The following is a 21,230-nucleotide window of genomic DNA, read 5'->3' as shown; positions in this document are numbered from 1 at the left end:
AACCTCACCCTACCATCCTTTCTCTGCCTCAGTGGGACCAACCTATCCAGAGCTCCATGCAAGTGCTCCCTAAGCAACTTCCATATTTCTGTTGTGCATTTCCCTAAGTATATCTGTTCCCAATTTATGCTCCCAAGTTCCCACCTAATAGCAACATAATTTGCCCTCCCCCATTAAAAACTTTCCCATACCATCTGCTCCTGTCCTTCAAAGGTGAGGGAGTTGTGGTTATTTCTCCAAAATGCTCGCTCACTGAGAGATCTGACACCTAATGAGGTTCATTGCCTAGTCATCATTATGTGAGGTGTCTCGTCGCCCAGTACCAGATCCAATACAGTTGCTCCTCTAGTCAACCTGTCTACATAATGTCAGGAATCCTTCCTGGACACAGCTAACAAATTCCGTCCCATTTAAACCTGCACCAAGGACATGGCCATCAAGATCAGGGAAATTGAAGTCACCCGTGGCAACAACCCTGCCATTTTTGCACCTTTCCAAAATTCTCCTGCTGAACTGCTCCTGGGTGTCTCTGTTGGTCTATAGAATACGCCCATGGGAGTGACTGCTCCCTTCCTGTTTCTGACTTCCACTCACACTGACTTAGTAGACAACCCCTCTATGGTGTCCACACTTTTTCCAGCTGTGATACTATCCCTAATGAGCAATGCTACTCCCCCACCTCTTTTACCTCCCTCCCTGTCCCTTTTGAAACATCTAAACCCTGGAGTATTCAGGACCCATTCCTGCCCTAGTGACAGCCAAGTCTCCGTAATGGATACAATGCCATAGTTCCATGTACTGATCCATGCTCTAAGTTCACTGCCCTTGTTTCTGATACTTCTTGCATTAGAATTGATACATTTCAACCCATCTAATTGAATGTGATTATGCTCTTTCCACTGCCTATCCTTCCTGTCTCTCTGCATGCTACATCGACCTTTATAACTTCCCATCCATCTTCTCACCCATCACTCTGGTTCCCATCCCTCCACCAACCTAGTTTAAATTCTCCCCAACAGCTTTAGCAAACCTGCCTGCAAAGACGTTGGTCTCCCTCTAGTTCAGATGTAACCCATCCCTTTTGTACAGGTCATACCTTGCCCAGAAGAGATCCCAATGATGCACAAATCTGAAACGATGCCCCCTGCACCAGTCCCTCAGCCATATATTCGTGCTGCATCATCCTATTCTTACCCTCACTGGCGCATGGCACTGGCAGCAATCCTGAAATTGCTAACCTGGAGGACCTGTTTTACAGCTTCCTGCCTAGTTGCCCATATTCTCTCTTCAGGACCTCATCCCTTGTCCTACCCATGTCATTGGTACCAATATGTAGCATGGCTTCTGGCTGTTTACTCTCCTGCTTTTATCATCCAGTAATTCCTAAATTATTTAATGTACCCATTTACACATTGAAAATTACTTTTAAAACACAGAAAACTTCATATAAGGGAGATCTGAGAAACACAATGCTTAATAACATTAGACAGTATTAACTCTTTGAAACATCAAAGCCACTGCTTTACAAATCCTCTGTGTTCCCTGCTGCGCTCGGACTGTACCTGTTGTTCGAACTCCAGAGGTGAGGTTTATCCCAGTCACAGAAACAATAAGCAGAGCGTGGGATCGGGAGCTGCGCTCATTCACATTTGTGAAGTCTGTTGCCCGATTCACACGACCAAGTTCAAAAACCTGAGGGAAGAGGACAGTTATACAAAAGACTGGATTTCTCAGAGTCTTAGACATCAGGATGAAAATTACAGTCATAGTGCCTGCTGTGTTAACTCTAATTTTAGAAAAAGACATTAATGCTTCAAAACAAACAGTGATTACAAAATCCTCAGACAGCTGCCAACTGACCAGAGTAAAGCAAAGTAAAACGGGATTACTTGTTCAATAACTTGCCCACTCTATTCAGGCCGAGACCCAAAGAGAATTATCAAGATGTTGTGGCTATAATCCTTTGGATGAAACTTAAATTTACCCCTCAGGTAGACCTTACAAAGCTCACTGTATAACTTTGAGAATAAGGGCGGGTTCTGGCTCAAGTCCTAACCATGCAGACAATTAGAAGCTGTTATTTTCTCAATGTCATTGAGCAACAGACTTGAGTCAGAGATCGATGGTACAGAGAGAGGCCCTCGGGCCCACGGAGTCTGCTTCGAATATCAACCACCCAATTCCACTCATCACACATTAATTTCACCCTTCACTTGCCAGCCCCTCCTGGATTTAACCACTCATTTGCACAATTTACAGTGGCCAATTTACCTACAAATCTAGACATCTTTGGATATGTGAGGAAGCCAGAGACAAGGAAAATGTGCAAACTCCACACAAATAGTGTGCAGTCAGGATTAAGTCCAAGAGTCTGACATGGTGAGGACCTTGCTAACTAGTGGAGATTCCTTTATAATGACATTGACCACATTCAAAACTAGCTCACTGGCTGTAAAGCATCTGAGGTAGCAAACAGTGTTAAGTGCAAAACACACACAAAATGCTGGAGGGACTCAGCAGGTCAGGCAGCATCTATTGAGAGGAATCAACAGACTCAGTTTTGGGTCAACACCTCCATTGGGACTGGAAAGGAAGGGAATAAGAAGGTAGGGAGAAGGAAAGGAGTTCAAGCTGGCAAAGAGGTGAAGCCAGGTAAGGGGAGGTGGATGGGTGGGGGAGGGGATGAAGGAAGAAGCTGGGAGATGACAGGTGGAAAAGATAGGACTGAAGGAAACTGATTGGAGAGGAGAGTGGACAATGGGAGAAAAGGAAGGAGAAGGGGAGCCAGAATGGGGAATGGAAAAAGAGAAGAGGAGGAGGGGAGGGGCGGAAATCACCAGAAGTTAGGGAAATCTACCCAGACAGAATATGAGGTGTTGCTCCACCAGTCCGAGTGTGGCCTTATCATGGTAGCAAAGGAGGTCATGGACTAACATGTTGGAGTGGGAGTGGGAATTTAAAGTGGATGGCCACTGGCAAAAATCCACCTTTTGTGGTTGACAGAGCGACGATGCTTGTCGGCGTTTTCTTCCAGAGCCTGTGTGTAATGGTTTAATTGCTCAGGAACAGCTCCAGCTGCCTAGACAACAAGCCACTATTCCTGGCTGTCAGCTCCAAAAGACCAACCAATTAAAAGCAAAATCCCAACTTTCCAAACCCCTTCCCAGTCTCACACTGCATGACTGCTTAGTCTTGTTTTCTCTATCACATCACAAGGCAATGAACAATGGCTCTCACCTTGTTGATATCGTCCACACTCTGTACTCTGATCTGCATCAGGCCTGGGACATACAGCTGCCCACTGCCATCTGGACTTAGCTTTATCTCAAGCTTCTCGCTGGGGTCCTTGGCCAACAAGTTCCTGCAAATAAATAAGTCGACTCTAGTGGCCTCAACAGAAGCTCAACGTTTACCAGTGCCCATCGACTGCCTCACCAGACATCAGACGTACAACCACAAGGAGGAAAAAGACCACACTAGACACAAAGCAGCAGTAAGCACCAGGCAAGGAGAGCCATAGGTACAGTAACGTGCCCACAAAAGTGGAATTTACAGCAGAAAAACTGCAGTTGTTCCCAACACCCAGTCTGACTATCTGCACGGGGTAGGGTATGGAGTTCCCATGACAACAAAATACGAGTATTTTCCCAAATGAACACTCTAAAAGCAGAAACACACATTACTAAACACAAAACATTCAAATGCTGGGAAGTAAATAGTATTTGACAAACTACTTCCGTTGAATGTTTGAAGTTTCAGTTTTGAAATCACAAGTCTGAAGCTGTGTAAACACGGACTGCTCCCTATTAGTGGGGAGCCACTAACACAAGGGGTCTGGAAACGGATCACAACGATTACTTTGATCCCTGCGCACATGCATGTGTTTACTGTGGGGCCAACCTCGCACGTGCACAGATCTGCAGATTGCAAATCTGCGGATAACAAGGACCAAGTGTAAACTTTCATTTAGAACAGAGACCAGGTAAGAAGAGTGGCGGAGATAGCAAGATTGCACCAAGATTTAAATATATGCACATTTAAGTGCCACATACTAGGAGGGAAGAGTCACAGGGAAAACCATCAGATAAATGACCTGTCCAGCAGGGCAGGGGGATCTTACAGCCAACAGAAATCAAGGACATGGCATCACAAACACTTCAGCAATTGAGACTGACTGCTCAAGTAGTAACTTGCAACAGGTTACATTCTGGAAGACACCAGCCAATTTCTTTTCAAAGACTCAGGTGATATTAATCAATTTGATTTTAACTACTGCACAATTCTGCCCAGAAGTTCCTCTGCAATTTTTGTTTTGTACTGAAGTTGAAACTACACCCCTTTAAGTTAATAAATCATTGCAACAGACCAATTCTGATGAGCCTGTCTGATTTATTGTCTTTGGTGAATACAATGGAATTCCTCATAACAATCTTCATTTATATTGTCAAACATGCTCAAACAGAGCCCTGAAATACCAGCCCATCTCTCTCACAGCTAACTCTAAACCACAAACAGCCCTGCCCTTCACATTGTATGTAGATTGTTGGGACGGTTTAGATGAAGATGTGGAAAAAGTGTTTTAACTCTGCACCTGACCTGCTCTGTAACTGAAAACATTCACTTTAAAGTAATTTGTCACCTGCTCAGTTATTGATTTCAAGACTTCTGCCATCTTCTGCTGATCTCAGGAAGTAATGAGCATATACTAAATTACATTGACCTGCATGGCCAATGAGATCAGTTCTGAAATGATTTCATTGTCAGTGTACAGCAGAACACATTTCCTAATGCATTCCATAAACAGTAAAGCAGGCGGATACACCCAGGTCCTATGCCAAAGCCCCACTATAGTCTGTTCTTGTACTAACCACCTTTAAGTCTCAGGGACGTCATTTGCTGAAATGCAAGGATAAAAGTCAACAGGATTGGACACTGGATGTGAAAGGTAAAAGAACGAGAGGGCAAGGAAAGAGGTGTTTTTGGCAGCTTCAGATAGAACCTCAGAAATCAGCAGAGGGAAGTAAAACAGTTTGGACCAGGATTCTTTTCAAGGGGAAAAGCAAATATCCAGTACTGCTGTGAAACTACAGACATCAGGAAAGTCCTATCAGCAAAGAGATCTTGGGATCCAAGTTCATAGCTCCTTGAAAGTGGCTACACAGGTTGAAAGGGTGGTTAAGGAAGCTTTTATTAGTTGAGCTGTCAAGAGGTTATGTTGCAATGTTATATAACTCTAGTTAGACCACATCTGGAATATTGTGTACAGTTCTGGTTGCTCCACTACAGGAAGGATGTTGAGGCTTTGGAGAGGGTGCAGAAGAGGTTCACCAGGATGCTGCCTGGTTTAGAGGGCATGTGCTATTACAAGGGTCTGGATTAACTTGGGTAGTTTTCTCTGGAACGGAGGAGGCTGAGGGGAGATCTGATTGAGGTTTATAAGATTATAAGAGGCATAGATAGACAGGGAGTATCTAATACCAGAGGGCATGCATTGAAGGTGAGAGAGGGCAGGTTCAAAGCGGATGTGAGGGGCAAGTTTTTTCACTCAGAGAGTAGTGGATGTCTGGAATATGCTGACTGGTACAGTGGTAGAGGCAAATACATTTGAGGCTTTTAAGAGACATTTAGATAGGCACATGAATATGGGGAAGATGGAGGGATATGGTCATTGTGTAGGTAGGATGGATTAGTGTTTAGCTGTTTTTGATTTGCTTTTTAGCTGGTTCAGCACAACACTGTGGGCCGAATGGCCTGTTCCTGTGCTATACTCTTCTATGTTCTTCAGACTTGATCATTAGGAGGTGTGTCACTGGGATGCTACAGATGACCTCAAGTTTATCCGGGCTTAACAGCAAGAACTTGGAATTAGGGAAACATGACACTCCGCTGATTGCAGAAATACAAGCAGGCCATTTACACTCTGTTGGCACCACCACTGCTACATCTGCCCTCCCATTACATGAAATCATGGCTAATCCTTTGTCTCAGCCCCACTTCCCTGTGTTAAACCCAGAATCATTTGGTCTCCTTAATGTCTATTAATCAACCTTTAATATATTTGGCTACAACTTCATTGGGTAGAGAATTACAGAAAAAGATCACTATCCTCTGAAATATAGTTACTATTTCTTTCCGTCTATGTTAAAAATAATCAACCACATATTTTGAGAGACAGTTCTGGATACCCAACCAGGGAAAAGTCACCCCTGCAACTTCCTTGTCAAGTTACAATAAAGCCAACGTACCACTTGTCTTCTAATTGCTAATATGCTAACATTCAGAGTCACACAGGTCCCTCTGAGCACTGACAGAGTTTTAAATTTAAAAAAAATTCTCTCTGATTGAAAATATTCCCCCCTTTCCATTTCTAGTGTTGTTGTTTACTGGAAAGTGAATGCAGACATGCACCACCCTGGACATCTCTCTCAATTTTCTCCCATCCCACGAAATGAAATGCCATCTAACCTCCCACAAGGAGGGGAAAAGAGAGTCAGAGAAGAATCTCTCTTCAAGGGTCCCAGGGGTTTTGGTTGGACTGGACCCAATGGTATGGCCAGAAATCTATCTCAGAATCACGAGTGACCCCTTCAGTGCATGATGGGAGGGGATGTGACCAGGGCAGACAGAGAACACTGAGCCCAAAATCCTGTCAAAAGGGATCCCAGCAACAGTGTGTATCTAAATAATGCAAGGGAGGCAGAAGTTAGACCTTAAGACATTGGAGCAAAATTAGGCCATTCAGTCCAATGAGTCTGCTCCACCATTTGATCATGGCTGATTTATTATCCCTCTCAACCCCATTCTCCTGCCTTCTCCCTGTAACCTTTGATACCCTTACTCAGCAAGAACCTACCAACCTTTATTTTAAATATACCCAATGACTTGGCTCCACAGCTGACTGTGGCAGTGAATTCACGGATTCACCACCCCCTGTATAAAGAAATTCCTCATCTCTGTTCTAATGGAACATCCTTGTACTCTGAGGCTGTGCCCTCTGGTCCTAGACTCTCCCACTATTGGGAACATCCTCTCCATGTCCACTCAATATTTAATAGGTTTCAATGAGATCCCAATGATTATTCTGAACTCCAGCAAGTACAAAACCAGGGCCACCAAATGGTCCTCATACGTTAACCCTTTCATTCCCTGGCTGATTCTTGTTGACCTCCTCTGGACCCACTCCAATGCTGGCATATCATTTCTTAGACAAGGGGTCCAAAACAGCTCATACTACTCCAAATGCAGTCTGACCAAGGCCTCATAAAGCCTCAGTATTACACCTTTGCTTTTATATTTTTGAAATAAATGCCGACAATTCACTTGTTTTCCCTACCCTGACTCAACCTTCAAGTTAACCTTCAGAGAATCCTGCACAAGGACTCCTAAGTCCCCTTGCACCCGATTTCTGAATTTGCTTCCACTTAGAAAATAGTCTACACCTTTATTCTTTCTGCCAAAATGCATGACCATACACTTCCCAACACTGTATTCCACCTGTTAAGACACTTTGCCCATTCTCCTAGTCGTCCAAATCTTTCGGGAGACTCCCTGCCTCCTCAATGCTGTCTGCTCCTCCACCTATTTCTTTATCATCTGCAAACTTAAGCCATCAATTCTGTCATCCAGATTACTGACATGTAATGTGAAAAGTGGCCCCAACACCAAGCCCTGTAAACACCACTAGTCACCGGTAGCTAATCTGAAAATGTCTCCTTTATTTCCACTGCCAGTCAGACATCTTCTATCTATACAACACACACACAATGCCAGGGGAGTACAGCAGGTCAGGCAGCGTCTATGGAAATAAAGAAACAGTCCACCATCTATGCTAGCATCTTTTCTGAAATACCACGGGCTTAGTGACTTCATGTGCAGCACTTGTCAAAGGCCTTCTGAAAATCCACATCCTTTTGAAATCAACATTCATTGATTCTCTTTTGTCTATTCTGCCTGTTACTTCCTCAAAGAATTCCAACAGATTTGTCAGGCAAGATTTCCCCTTAAGGAAACCAAGTTGATTTTGGCCTATTTTATCATGTGCCTCCAAGTACCCCAAAACCTGATTATTAATAATGGACTCCAATACCTTGCCAGCCAATGAAGTCAGGCTATACGAACCAACAGGTCTATAATTTCCTTTCTTTTGCTTCTTTCCTTTCTTAAAGAGCGGAGTTACATTTGCAATTTCCCAGTTCACTGGAACCATTATGGAATCTAGTGATTGTTGAAAGATCACTACTAATTCCTCCATAATCTCTTCAGCTACCTCAATAAGAATCCTGGGGTATGGTCCATTTCCCCTCCACCACCATCCACCTCTTTCTAGCAGAACTAGTCCTCACCCTCAACAATTTCTCCTTCAGCTCCTCCCAATTTCTCCAAACTCAAGGTGTAGCCCCAGCAATGTATGCCTTTCCATTGGCTATGCTGAACAGGCCATGTTCCAAGTCTTCCCTGGTAATGCTCCTCAACTCTTCCCGCTCTACACTGACAACTGCATTGGTGCTGCTTCATGCACCCATGCTGAGTTCAGCAATTTCATCAACTTTGCCTCGAACTTCCACCCTGCTTTTAAATTCACTGGTCCATTTCTGACACCTCTCTCCCCTTTCTCAATGTCTGTCTCCATCTCTGCAGACAAACTGTCTACCAGCTTCTCTTATAAACCTACCAATTCCCAAGATCATCTTGACAATACCTCTTCCCATACTGTCTTCTGTAAAAATGCTATTTTCCTTTCTCAGTTCCTTCATCTCCATCACTTTCCTTTCAAAGAACGGTGTTTCCCTTCCTCCACCATTGATGCTGCCCTCACTCGAATCTCCTCCATTTCGCAGACATCAGCACTCACCTCACCTTCCTGCTGCCTTAAAGTCATAGAGCTTCTCTTGTCCTCACCTATCACTACGAGCCTCTGCATCCAACACAACATTCTCTGCAGCTTCTAACATCTTCAACGAGATCCTCCCACCAAACACATCTTTACCTCCCCAAACCACCCCCAACTCCTTGCTTTCCACAGGGACCTTGTCCACTCATCCCTCCTCAGAAATCTCCCTCCTTGCACATATCCCTGCAAGTGACAGAAATGCCACACTTGTCCATTAACCTCCTCCCTCATACCCGCTCAGGGCCCCAAATGGTTCTTCCAGGTGAGGCAACACTTCAGCTGTAAATCTTTTGGAGTTGTATATTGTATCCGGTGGCCCTGACGTGGCCCTCTCTACATCGGTGAGACCCGATGCAAGTTGGGGGACTGCTTTTTCAAGTGCCTCCGCTCCATCCTCCCAAAGTGGCATTTCCTGGTGGCCAACTATTTTAGTTTCTGTCCCCATTCCCATTCTGATGTCTGCTTATGCCACAATGAGGCCACTCTCAGGGTGGAGGAGCAACAACTCATTATTCCGTCCAGGTAGCCTTCAACCGGATGGCATAAATATCAATTTCTTCTGCTGGTAATTTGCTTTCCTCTCCCTTCCCCGTTCTTCCATTCTCCAATCTGGTCTCTTACATTTTCTCCTCACCTGCCTATCACCTCCCCCTGGTGCTTCTCCTTCTTCCCTTTCTCCCATGGTCCAGTCTCCTCACCGTTCCCACCACCTGTCTTCACCTATCACCTTCTAGCTGTCCTCCTTCCCCTTCCCCCCACCTTTTTATGCTTCTATCTTCCCTCTTCATTTCCAGTTCTGGAAAATGGCCTCGGCTTGAAATGTCAACTGTTTATTCATTTCCACAGATGATGCCTAACCTGCTGTGTTCCTCCAGCATTTTGTGCGTGTTGCCACATCATAAGGTGTTGCCCTTTTTACATATCTTTTCTATCTGCCGTTTCAATTTCTATCCCATATCCTTGCAATTTCTAAACTTTACCCACAAGGATTCTACATCTCTGATCCTGTTTCTAAAGATATGATTTCATTTTTTTTACTAACAGTCACTCCACCACCTCTGCCTACCTGCCTGGCTTTTCAATACTGTATGCATCCTTGGAAATTAAGCTCCCAGCTGTGATTTTTTTTCAGCCATGACTCAGTGATGTCCACAACATCATATCTGCCAATTTCTAACTGCACTATCTACATTATTCTGTTTTCTGTGTGCATTTAAATGTAATTCCTTCAGCCCTGTATTAATTGTCCTCTTTGATTTTGCCTCCATGTTAATGGAGGTTAAATTCTATTCCATTTCAGCAGTGCATCGCCCAAGAATAGCAAAAGCTGATGCACAAATGACTGGAAAATTCTGAATTAAGTAAGCCACAGATTACTTTAAAAAATACGAAAGCGAACGTCAGCTCTACAGCCATGCCAAAGCATTGCACCAATCACCAACCATGCAGCTCCCATCAGAGTGCAAGTATTAGTAACCTCATAGTTAGATCCTCAGTCTTCTGCTGGTCAGACCCTAGCAGGTCTCTACAAAAAGAGAAAATACTATTAGCAACCACATCTGTGATTATTCCCATCTGTTAACATGCTATCACATGGAGCATGGTCCTTTGTTGCTCACCCAGTGCTTCATACCTGAGGGTTTCATTGTAGATCTCAGCCATGCTGACGGTGATGGTGAGATCCCAGTCTGCTGAGCGCTCTGCCACTTCACCAAACAGATGCTGGAGAGCACGCTGGTTTATTCCAGGGTCTTCCGGCAACCCCTAGACTCAGAGGAAACAGTGATATTGTGCCAATGTTATGTCAGGCTAAGAAAAATAAACAGCCTTCAAGAGACGGGAGGAGTGTGCAAAGATTGAGGAACTACAGGAAGAAGCCAACCACTGGTTCCAACTGCAAACCTGGAGTGTATAAATTAGCTTGTGTGCCATCATGGAACAACTGCAAACCTGGAGTATATAAATTAGCTTGTGTGCCATCATGGAATAGAGGCACCATTGAAAAATCAAGTCACTGCAGATGTTGAAAATTTGAAACAAAAAAACAAAAATGCTGGAAACATTCAATGAGTGGGTCAGCCAGCATCTGTGAAGGTTGAGTCACTAAGTCCCTGACCTGAAACACTAACACCTCTCACCTTTCTGTACAACACAGACCTTAGTCACCCAGGCTTTGCTCTACTGGAGACATCCTGCAGTATAACAAATTTCTTCTCCGTCCTTCTCAATTTTGGCCACTCCATCAGACTGTACATACATACAACCAAAGGGTCTTTGAACCGAAACATTGCCTCTGTTTCTGTTCTCACAGAATGACTACAAAATATTTTCAAAGCTTTGTTTTTTATTTTAGATTTTCAGTTTTTTAAAATTCTCATTAATTCTACCTCCTGTGCAGGAGAGATGATTCTAACATTTTATCAGGGAGCTGATTTTGTTAAGCCAGGTTAATGAATAATGGAGATTTTTTTCCTGTCCTGTCCTTTCTACTCAAATTAGTTAACAACATTTCAGGTCTAACAAGAATGAGACTGAATTCTACTGCATTGGAAGAATACAGTAGAACAGAGGGATCTAGGAATAATTATTTAAAGGCATCCATTAGTCTTGCGAGACCATGAATCTGCACCTGGAAAGTCTTCACTCTCCAGGGCGCAGGCCTGGGCAAGGTTGTATGGAAGACCAGCAGTTGCCCATGCTGCAAGTCTCCCCTCTCCACGACACCAATGTTGTCCAAGGGAAGGGCATCAGGACCCATACAGCTTGGCACCAGTGTCGTCGCAGAGCAATGTGTGATTAAGTCGCAGAGCAATGTGTGATTAAGTGCCTTGCTCAAGGACACAACAACACATTCAGGTCATTAGTCCAATGCCTTAACCACGGCCACGTGCCCATAAGACCAGCTGGCATCAGACAAACTGCTTTCCCCAAAAAGTATCCAAAAATATGAACTTTCCAATGCTATAAATGCTATTAATCCTTAATTAAAGCTTGCACCATTACAACCTTACCTCCATTGTGTACGTCTTCCCAGAACCCGTTTGTCCATAAGCAAATATGCAGACGTTGTACCCATCAATGCAGGACGTGATGAGTGCTTGAACCTCCCGGAATATCTGGAACAAATAATGGGAACAATTATTTCACAAATTACTGCTGATATCAAGTTTTGACAAAACAACAGACATTCTAATGTAGGAGTGTTGAGTTGCCAGTTTGAATTTTGCCCCTTTCCCCTGGCTGGGACCCTTGAACCTACATTTGTGAGGTTATGAACAGACAAATGATTAACTGTAACCTCAACTTTGCATTTTTCTCCACTTGCAGTAACTCTTTACCCTTTGCTGATCAAGAATCTGTCCTGAGAACATTCAGAGAGTGTCCTTCCACCACCCCTTGAGGACGAAAATCACAAAGAATGATCATCCTCGGATAACAACTGTTCCATCTCGAATTTAAATGAGTAACCATTTCTCTTATTGTGCTTATATATAACAAATTATATTTATATTACCTCCGTTCTGGATCATCTCATAAAGTGAAACATCCACACTATCAAGACCTTATGCTTTAGTCCTCACTCATTCTGAACTCCAGTGGCTGCAAGCCTTACGTATTCAACCTTTCCTCGCCCTTTTCAGGGGTCAGTTTAGTAAACCATCCCTGAATTGCTTCCAAAACAGTTACATCCTTGCTTAACTAATGAGATCAAAAGCTCCACACCAGCTACAAGAGACAGGAACCTCACTCAGCTGTGGAGTTAGACATGGTCTTACTGAAACATAGGGTGAACCTGCACTACATAAAAATCGCAGGGAAGGCCAAACAAAAGGGTCAGCCGATTCAAAATCAATCCATGAGACACCAGCTGCACTGGGGGAGAATATCATTTTTGACTGGTGCACCCAGTTGAAATATCAAAAGGCTTTCAAATTGTGAAATACCTTGAATTGCAATCTCTATTTTATACATAAATGGATGAACTACTTTGCAAGGTCCTACACACAAGCAAGAGATACAAAAGCAACTGGCAAAAAGGGACACTGCTCCAACATTACAGACCAATAAACTGTCAAGAGGCGACAAGAAAGCAGAAGAGACCCAAAGAAGTGCGGGAATGGACACAAAATCACGGTATGCAGGGTATCATAAACCAGGCCCTTGATACTAATGTGATGGAGATGCAGATCAAGTAACACAAGATGGCAGAGCTGTACTGCGAGAGTAGTCACGACAGAGAAATGCTGAGCCCCACGTGCTGATTAAGTTGTTAATGCTGGAGGAAATGTTATAAGAGAGTGTTAGACTCTTACTTTTTACTTGCCACTTAGCAGCCCAAGTCTACACATTATTTTGAGCAGGAGTTCCCAACTGTTTTTATGCCACAGACCAACATCTTTAAACAAGGTTGAAAACCCCAGATCTGGGGTCTTTCTGTACACAAACAGTTAGTTCCATGTCACATAAAGGAGAACACCATGCAGTTCCCACCCTAATCTTACCATGGAGGAAGAGGAAAAGGAAAAAGGAATTAATGTGAGAAATTAACTGATATGGTTGTCAACAACTTCACTAAAACAGTGTGATGCAAGGCAAACTGGATGGAGTTTCATTATTCCTGGTCTACGATTGCCCAGGCACCAGTTTCTGATCTTTATCCAGGCACACTGCTCAAGGACCTGCACACATCCCAGTGATCAGTTAGATCATGGACCAGTTTTCACGTTAAGCCCACTTACATCTGTTTGCAATGCATGTGGCTGAAAAACCTTATCCAGCTCAAACATGGAGGTTTTTCCACGGTGTGAGACGTACAAAACTCCATCATCGTCCTGATCGAAGGAAATGACATTCCTGTTGTCGGGACCCGCACCATCCTCCCTGGTTATAGGTCGAACTCTGCACAAGACACGAATATTCCCTGAAGAAAGATTACAACAGAAGCGTGAACACAAGACACTGGAAATCCAGAGTAACACACACAAACGGCTAGAGGAACTCAGCAGGTGAGCAGCATCTATGGAGAGGAATAAACAGTCGATGTTTTGGTCGCAACCCCTCACCAGGACTGAAAAGGAAGGGGGTCGGGGAAGAATCCAGAATAAGGAGGTTAGGGGTAGTACCAGGTGAGGAGGAAGGTAGGTGGAGGGGGGAGAAAACAGAAGCATCAGTGAAATGGACTTGTGAAAAGTAAGGTGATTTATTTTATTTTTTCTGCAACAGAGTACACACAGTGGCCACTTTACTAGGTACATCCTGCATCTAACAAAGTGACCTTCTGCTCCTGTAGCCCATCCATTTCAAGGTTCAATGTGTTGTGTGTTCAAAGATGCTCTTCTGCACACCACTGCTATAACATGTTGCTATTTGAGTTAATATCGCCTCCCTGTCAGCTTAAACTAGCCTGGCCATTCTCCTCCAACCTCTCTCAATAACAAGGCATTTTCGCCCACGGAACTGCCGCTCACTGGATGTTTCTTGTTCTTTTGCACCATTTTCTGACAGCTGTGTGTGAAAATCCTAGAAGATCAGCAGTTTCTGAGATACTTAAACCACCACAGCCAGCACCAACAACCATTCCACGGTCAGCACCAATGAGATTACACTTCTTCCATGTTCTGACCATTTGCCTGAAAAATAACAGCCTCTTGATCATGTCTGCATGCTTTTATGCATGGAGTTGCTGCCACATGATTGGCTGATTAGATATTTGCGTTAACGAGCAGCTGTACAGACGTAACTATAAAGTGGCCACTCTGTGTAAACGTACGCGGCTGATTTTGGACTGCGAGCTCCTCTCCGCAGTAAGCGAACAAAGCTCCAACCAGGCACGTCACACTGACTCACCTCGAAGCCGCACCAGCTCATTGTGGCATTTCTTGCGGAGCTGCATCTCCCGCTTGTACTTGCGCAGAAGATCCTGGTTTATTTCCTTCGCTTCCTCCACTGCTTGGTAAATCTGGAAAGAAGGATATGCATGTCTTCAGGGCATCCTAAGACATCTAAGAGCCAACTGACAAATTCACTGTTGTAGGAAAAGTCTCAGAGAGATCCAGCCCAGGAACAGGCCATTCAGTCCATCAAGTCCGTGCTGGTCATCAGCCACCCATTGACACTGATCCCATTTTATTCTCCCCACATCCCCATCAGCTCCCTCCAGATTCTAACCCTCACCCACACACTAGTGATAATTTACCAACCACCACATCTTCGGGATCAGGGAGGAACCAGAGGTCAACGGGAGAACATGTAAGCTCCACAGCAACGCCCGAGGTCAGTATTGAACCTGGGTCGATGGCGCTCTGAGTCAGTGGCTCTATGTGCTGTAGCACTGGGCCACCCAATGTAGATCCCATTCTGCATGAGACTCCTTTATCACCACTGTATAAATACGGTCAGTTCCCATGTCACCTCCACAGACCGCACCACTTCGCTTCCTCTGTCGTTGCACTGTGGGGGTCCCTGATAATACACACCAAACACCCTTTGCAACACTTCTCAACTCACTTCCTTTTTTGTCTGACTGACGGCGTCCTGCAGAAGACAGGGAAAATCCCGGACATGGTTCTTCAGACAGTTGTAATCATTAGTCAGTGTCTTCAGGGCTGGTTGGATGGAGAGAAGGTTGATTCGGACACCTGCAGAAAGAGAACCCCAGGTCAGCAAGGTGGTGGCACTCTTCACCTCTCAGAGCAAAATGGTGTGTCGGGTGCAGGCTCCAACTCAGTGCCTCCCTAATGTGCTGCAAGTTGGTAGAACAGAGGGATCTGGGAATGCAGATCCATAATTCGCTGAAAGTGGCGTCACAGGTAGATAGGGTCATAAGGAAAGCTTTTGGCACATTGACCTTCATAAATCAATATGCTGAGTACAGGACATGGGATGTTACGTTGAAGGTGTATATGACACTGGTGAGGCCTAATTTGGAGTATTGTGTGCAGTTTTGATCACCCACCTAAAGGAAAAATGTAGGCAAGGTTGAAAGAGTACAGGGAAAATTTACAAGGATGTTGCCAGGTCTGGAGGACCTAAGTTATAAGGAAAGATTGAATAGGTTAGGACTGTATTCCTTAGAATGTAGAAGATTAAGAGGATATTTGATAAAGGTTACAGAATTATGAGGGGTATAGACAAAGCAAATGCGAGCAGGTTTTTTCCTGGAACGACAGTCAGAGGTCATGGGTTAAGGGTGAACAGTGAGAAGTTTAAGAGAAACGTGAGGAGAAACTCCTTCACTCAGAGGGTCATGAGAGTGTGGAATGAGCCGTCAGCAAAAGTGGTGGACGTGAGTTTGATTTCAAAGTTTAAGGGAAGTTTGGATAGGTACATAGATGGTAGGGATATGGAGGGCTATGGTCCTGATATAGGTTGATGGGAGTAGGCAGTTTAGATGGTTTTAGCATGGACGAGATGGGCCGAAGGGCTTGTTTCTGTGCTGTAATTCTCTATGATCCTAAGTCCACTCTGTTCAGGCTCAACCACACGGGTTTCACCTGGTTAGTCTCAAATTGCCACAAGGCAGTAAACATTGGGTTAAAGTGAGTCATTCTGAGCACCTCTGCCTCTTTCTATTAACTCACTGTCTCAAGGTAACATTCATCATTAAAGATCCCCACCACCTGGGCCATGCCATCTTTTTGCAGCTACACATGTGCAGGAAGTACAGAAGCCTGAAGTCCCCCCCATCAGGTTCAAGTACAGATACTTCCCTTAACTATTTGGTCCTTGAACCAACTGACACAACCCTAATCTGTAGTTTAGTAAAACTACAGACATTTTGATCACTTTGTGCTAAAATGGACTTTGATTTTTATTCTAACTGAGCTCTCTAATGTGAAAGTTGTATATAATTTATGTTTCTCTTGTGAATGTAGTTTTTATGATGCCATGTGTCTGTGATGCTGCTGCTGCCCAGACTTCCTTTGCAATGAGGCACACATGTACTTACGCAAATAGCAGTAAGCTTGTCTTCAACTTCAACCAACTGCACCTTCCACAAAGGTCCTATTAAATGCAAATTCTTTATGCCAAGGGTGCTTATTGCTTCTGCTGCGTTACCTACCATTCAGATTATCATGCACAGTCTTCATTTCAGAGCGTGCATGCTGGAAGACCTCTTCAATGGCCTGGTTCTTCTCATCTTCCATTGCCTGAAGTGCTGCAAGCATCTCCCCTCGTGCTTGTTCGAGCTCTGCCTCGTACATCATGATCTGCAGTTGACAGGAAGTGTTACTGCCAGTCAGTTTGGTCTGGAACCTCTTAGGCAATACAAATCATAAGTGGTTTCAGCTAATCGATCTAATGCAACTGCATTAATCTTCCTAGTATTGTCAATGTTAGTAACTGTTGGCAACAAGCAGACACGGAATTCTATTAACAATACCGCAAGGCTCAGTGCTGGGACCCCAGATGTTTACAATATATATTAATGACTTAGATGAGGAAATTAAATGCAGCATCTCCAAGTTTGCGGATGACACGAAGCTGGGCGGCAGTGTTTGCTGCGAGGAGGATGCTAAGAGGATGCAAGGTGACTTGGATAGGTTAGGTGAGTGGGCAAATTCATGGCAGATGCAATTTAATGTGGATAAATGTGAGGTTATCCACTTTGGTGGCAAAAACAGGAAAACAGATTATTATCTGGATGGTGGCCGATTAGGAAAAGAGGAGGTGCAACGAGACCTGGGTGTCATTATACACCAGTCATTGAAAGTGGGCATGCAGGTACAGCAGGCAGTGAAAAAGTCGAATGGTAGGCTGGCATTCATAGCAAGAGGATTCGAGTACAGGAGCAGGGAGGTACTACTGCAGTTGTACAAGGCCTTGGTGAGACCACACCTGGAGTATTGTGTGCAGTTTTGGTCCCCTAATCTGTGGAAAGACATCCTTGCCATAGAAGGAGTACAAAGAAGGTTCACCAGATTGACTCCTGGGATGGCAGGACTTTCATATGATGAAAGACTGGATCGACTAGGTTTATACTCGTTGGAATTTAGAAGATTGAGGGGGGATCTTATTGAAATATATAAAATCCTAAAGGGATTGGACAGGCTAGATGCAGGAAGATTGTTCCCGATGTTGGGGAAGTCCAGAACGAGGGCTCACAGTTTGAGGATAAAGGGGAAGCCTTTTAGGACCGAGATTAGAAAAAACTTCTTCACACAGAGAATGGTGAATCTGTGGAATTCTCTGCCACAGGAAACAGTTGAGGCCAGTTCATTGGCTATATTTAAGAGGGAGTTAGATATGGCCCTTGTGGCTAAAGGGATCAGGGGGTATGGGGGGGAAGGCTGGTACAGGGTTCTGAGTTGGATGATCAGCCATGATCATACTGAATGGCGGTGCAGGCTCGAAGGGCTGAATAGCCTACTCCTGCACCTATTTTCTATGTTTCTATGTTAATAGGGAGGAGCGCCTAGACTTGCCTGAGCTTGAAGCTGGGCTGATGTTTGCCAAGAGTCTTGAAGCTGTTGTTCTTGCTCTGTCAGCAGTTGCCTCTGAATACTAATCTGTTCCTGAAGATAATGATTCCTTGACTGAGCTTCTTCTAAGTCCTGCTTCATCCTCGATGATTCAACTTCCATTTTTTTGGTCATATACTAGGCATGATTTAACAATAAGGTTAATTAAATTTTAAATTCACCAAACCCATAATCAGCAGTTTTGAATCAATTAAAACCTCTCCACCCTAGCCAACTACTCAGAAATCACAGCAGCGCGAAAAGGCATCAGCCATAAATAAATCTCACCAACTGCTGAAGTCACAAAAATCTAAAGCAGTGTACCTTCTTGCTTGTCAAACAGAAAAATATTGAGACTCTCAAAAAGTTAACTTGCTGGTTGAGCTGGTAGTAAGGACGGGAAATGCAATGTTGGCATTCATTTCAAGAGGACTAGAATATAAAAGCAAGGATGTAAAGCCAAGCAGTTTTGGGCTCCATATCTAAGAAAGGATGAGTGGCATTGGAGAGGGTCAAAAGAATGATCCTGGGAATTAAAAGGTCAACATACAAGGCCTGTTTGATGGCTTTGGGTCTGTACTCACTTGAGTTTAGAAGAATGAGGGAGAATCTCATTGAAACCTACTGAATATTGAAAGGGATTTATAGAGTGGGCATGGAGAGGGTGTTTCCAGTAGTGGGAGAGTCTGGGACCAGAGGACCGAATCAGAATACAAGGCCGTCCCTTTAGAACAGAGATGAGGAGGAATTTCTTAGCCAGATGGTGGTAGGTCTCTGGAATTCATTGCCACAGGTGGCTGTGGAGGCCAATTCATTTAAAGCACAGGTTGATAGGTTCTTAATTAGTCAGGGCATCAAAGGTGACGAGGAGAAGGCAGGAAATTGGGTTGAGAGGGATAATAAATCAGCCATGATGGAATGGTGAGCAGAGTTGATGGGCTCCTACGTCATATGGTCCTACTGTCTTATAAGTTGGAGTTGGTATGGAAGAGGAAGAACATGGAGAAGGAATTTTCTGATGGAAACATACCTTTAACTTACTGATCCAAGTCTGGATCAAATACACTGATTAGATTACAGTCAGAATACATTACCGGCTGGGAGAAACAACAACAGCTTTCAGAAAAGTTAACAATGAGGTTGGGGAGGAGGAGGACAACAAAGACAAAGCGATTCGGGAGAGTACTGCTTAAAAGCATTAACACCTTACGGCTGCAAAGATTTATTCTCAGATTTTAAAACGTATTATTCTGTTAATTCGATGGCTCATAAGCCTTGACTCAAGTCTAGGCAATTTTTCGGTTCCCCTCAGTCCTCATTGAAAGGTCAAATGAGACACTTACCCAGTGACACCAAACTCTGCAAATTGTGGTGGTGGGGGGGGGGTCCTCTGTGCCCACCAAATTGGGATGGACGATTTCAACCAAAAATATCAAGTGTCATAGAATACTACAGCATAGAAACAGGCCCTTCAGCCCATCTAGTCCATACTGAATTGTTATTCTGCCTAGCACCATTGACCTGCACCTGGCCCATGCCTTCCATATCCGCCCCCCCCCGTCTATACATGTCTAAATTTCTCTTAAATGTTGAAATCGAACCCACATCCACCACTTCCGCTGGCAGCTCATTCCATGCTCTGAGTGAAGATCCCCCTCAGGTTCCCCTTACACATTTCAGCTTTCACCCTTAACCTTCACCTCTAGTTCTAGTTTCACCCAACTTCAGTGGAAAAAGGCCTGCTTGCAGTAATCCTATTTATACCCTTCATTCAGTATACCTCTTTCAAATCTCCCCTCATTCTCAATCGCTCCAGGGAATAAATCCTAATCTATTCAACCTTTCCCTTTAACTCAGGTTCTCAAGTCCAGGCAATATCTTTGTAAATTTTCTCTGCACTCCATCAAGGTTATTGATACCTTTCCTGCACGTAGGTGACCAGAACTGCACACAATGCTCCAAATTTGGCCTCACTGATGTCCTATCCAGCTTCAACTTAACATCACAACTCCTGTACTCAGTACTCTGATCTATGAAGGCCAATGTTCCAAAATTTTCTTTGTGACCCTATCTACCTGTGATGCCACTCTCAAGGAATTATGGGCCTATATTCACAGATGCCTCCATTCTACCGCACTCATCAGTACCCTACTGTTTATTGCAAATCCTACCCTGGTTTGCCTCCCAAAGTGTAACATCTCACACTTGGCCATTTTACGGCCCAGTTTTCCAGCTGGTCCAGGTCTCGCTGCAAGCTTTGACATCCTTCCTTGCTGTCCACTACGCCCCCAAACTTTGTATCATCTACAAATCTGCTGATTTAGTTTACCACATTATCCAAATCATTAACATACATGATAAACAACAGACCCAGCATTGATCTCTGTGATACACCACCAGTCTAAAGAGCCAAATGTCTACTAGCACTCTCTGGCTTCTCCCTCTAAATCAATATTGAATCCAATTTACTACCTCTTCTGGACCAACCTCCCATGTGGAACTTTACACTACTTTCCCTTCATCAACCTTCTTGGTAACCTCATTCAGAAACTCTAAGATTGGCTAGACATGACATACCAATGCCAGAACCATGTAGACTATCCCTAATCAGGCTCTGTTTATTCAAATATTTATATATTCCATCCCTAAAAACACCTTCCAATAATATACCCACTACTGACTTCATCTCACTGGCCTATAGTGTCCTGGCTGATTCTTAGAGTCTCTCTTGAATAATGGAACAACAATAGCTATCTTCCACTCCTCTGGCACCTCTCCCATGGTTTCTGATGTTTTAAATACCTCTTCCAAGCTCCCTACAATTTCTGCACAAGCCTCCTAGAACAGCTTGTCAGTCCCTGGAGACTTATCCACCCCGA

At 44.1% G+C, this 21,230-nt stretch overlaps 1 protein-coding gene across 8 annotated transcripts in view; it reads right to left on the bottom strand.

Annotated features, from left to right (window-relative positions):
• The window catches only part of kifc3 (kinesin family member C3), a 78,062-nt gene that overhangs the window by 16,173 nt on the left and 40,659 nt on the right, over positions 1 to 21,230 (bottom strand). For 6 of the 8 annotated variants that reach the window (XM_072279351.1, XM_072279350.1, XM_072279355.1 and 3 more), the window contains 10 exons: positions 18,316 to 18,489; positions 16,953 to 17,100; positions 15,398 to 15,528; positions 14,738 to 14,849; positions 13,630 to 13,811; positions 11,902 to 12,006; positions 10,524 to 10,654; positions 10,368 to 10,415; positions 3,238 to 3,361; positions 1,563 to 1,692 (listed from right to left, as the gene is read on the bottom strand). In XM_072279351.1, the coding sequence (XP_072135452.1) occupies positions 1,563 to 1,692; positions 3,238 to 3,361; positions 10,368 to 10,415; positions 10,524 to 10,654; positions 11,902 to 12,006; positions 13,630 to 13,811; positions 14,738 to 14,849; positions 15,398 to 15,528; positions 16,953 to 17,100; positions 18,316 to 18,489 (1,285 nt within the window). The remainder of the gene's footprint in view (positions 1 to 1,562; positions 1,693 to 3,237; positions 3,362 to 10,367; positions 10,416 to 10,523; positions 10,655 to 11,901; positions 12,007 to 13,629; positions 13,812 to 14,737; positions 14,850 to 15,397; positions 15,529 to 16,952; positions 17,101 to 18,315; positions 18,490 to 21,230) is intronic. The other 2 variants (XM_072279354.1, XM_072279358.1) reach the window with 2 other exon arrangements.

Source organism: Mobula birostris, chromosome 15 (assembly GCF_030028105.1).
Source record: "Mobula birostris isolate sMobBir1 chromosome 15, sMobBir1.hap1, whole genome shotgun sequence".
Classification (NCBI taxonomy): domain Eukaryota; kingdom Metazoa; phylum Chordata; class Chondrichthyes; order Myliobatiformes; family Myliobatidae; genus Mobula; species Mobula birostris.
The sequence above is the reverse complement of the archived record's forward strand: the minus strand, read 5'-3'. Positions and strand labels throughout refer to the sequence as shown.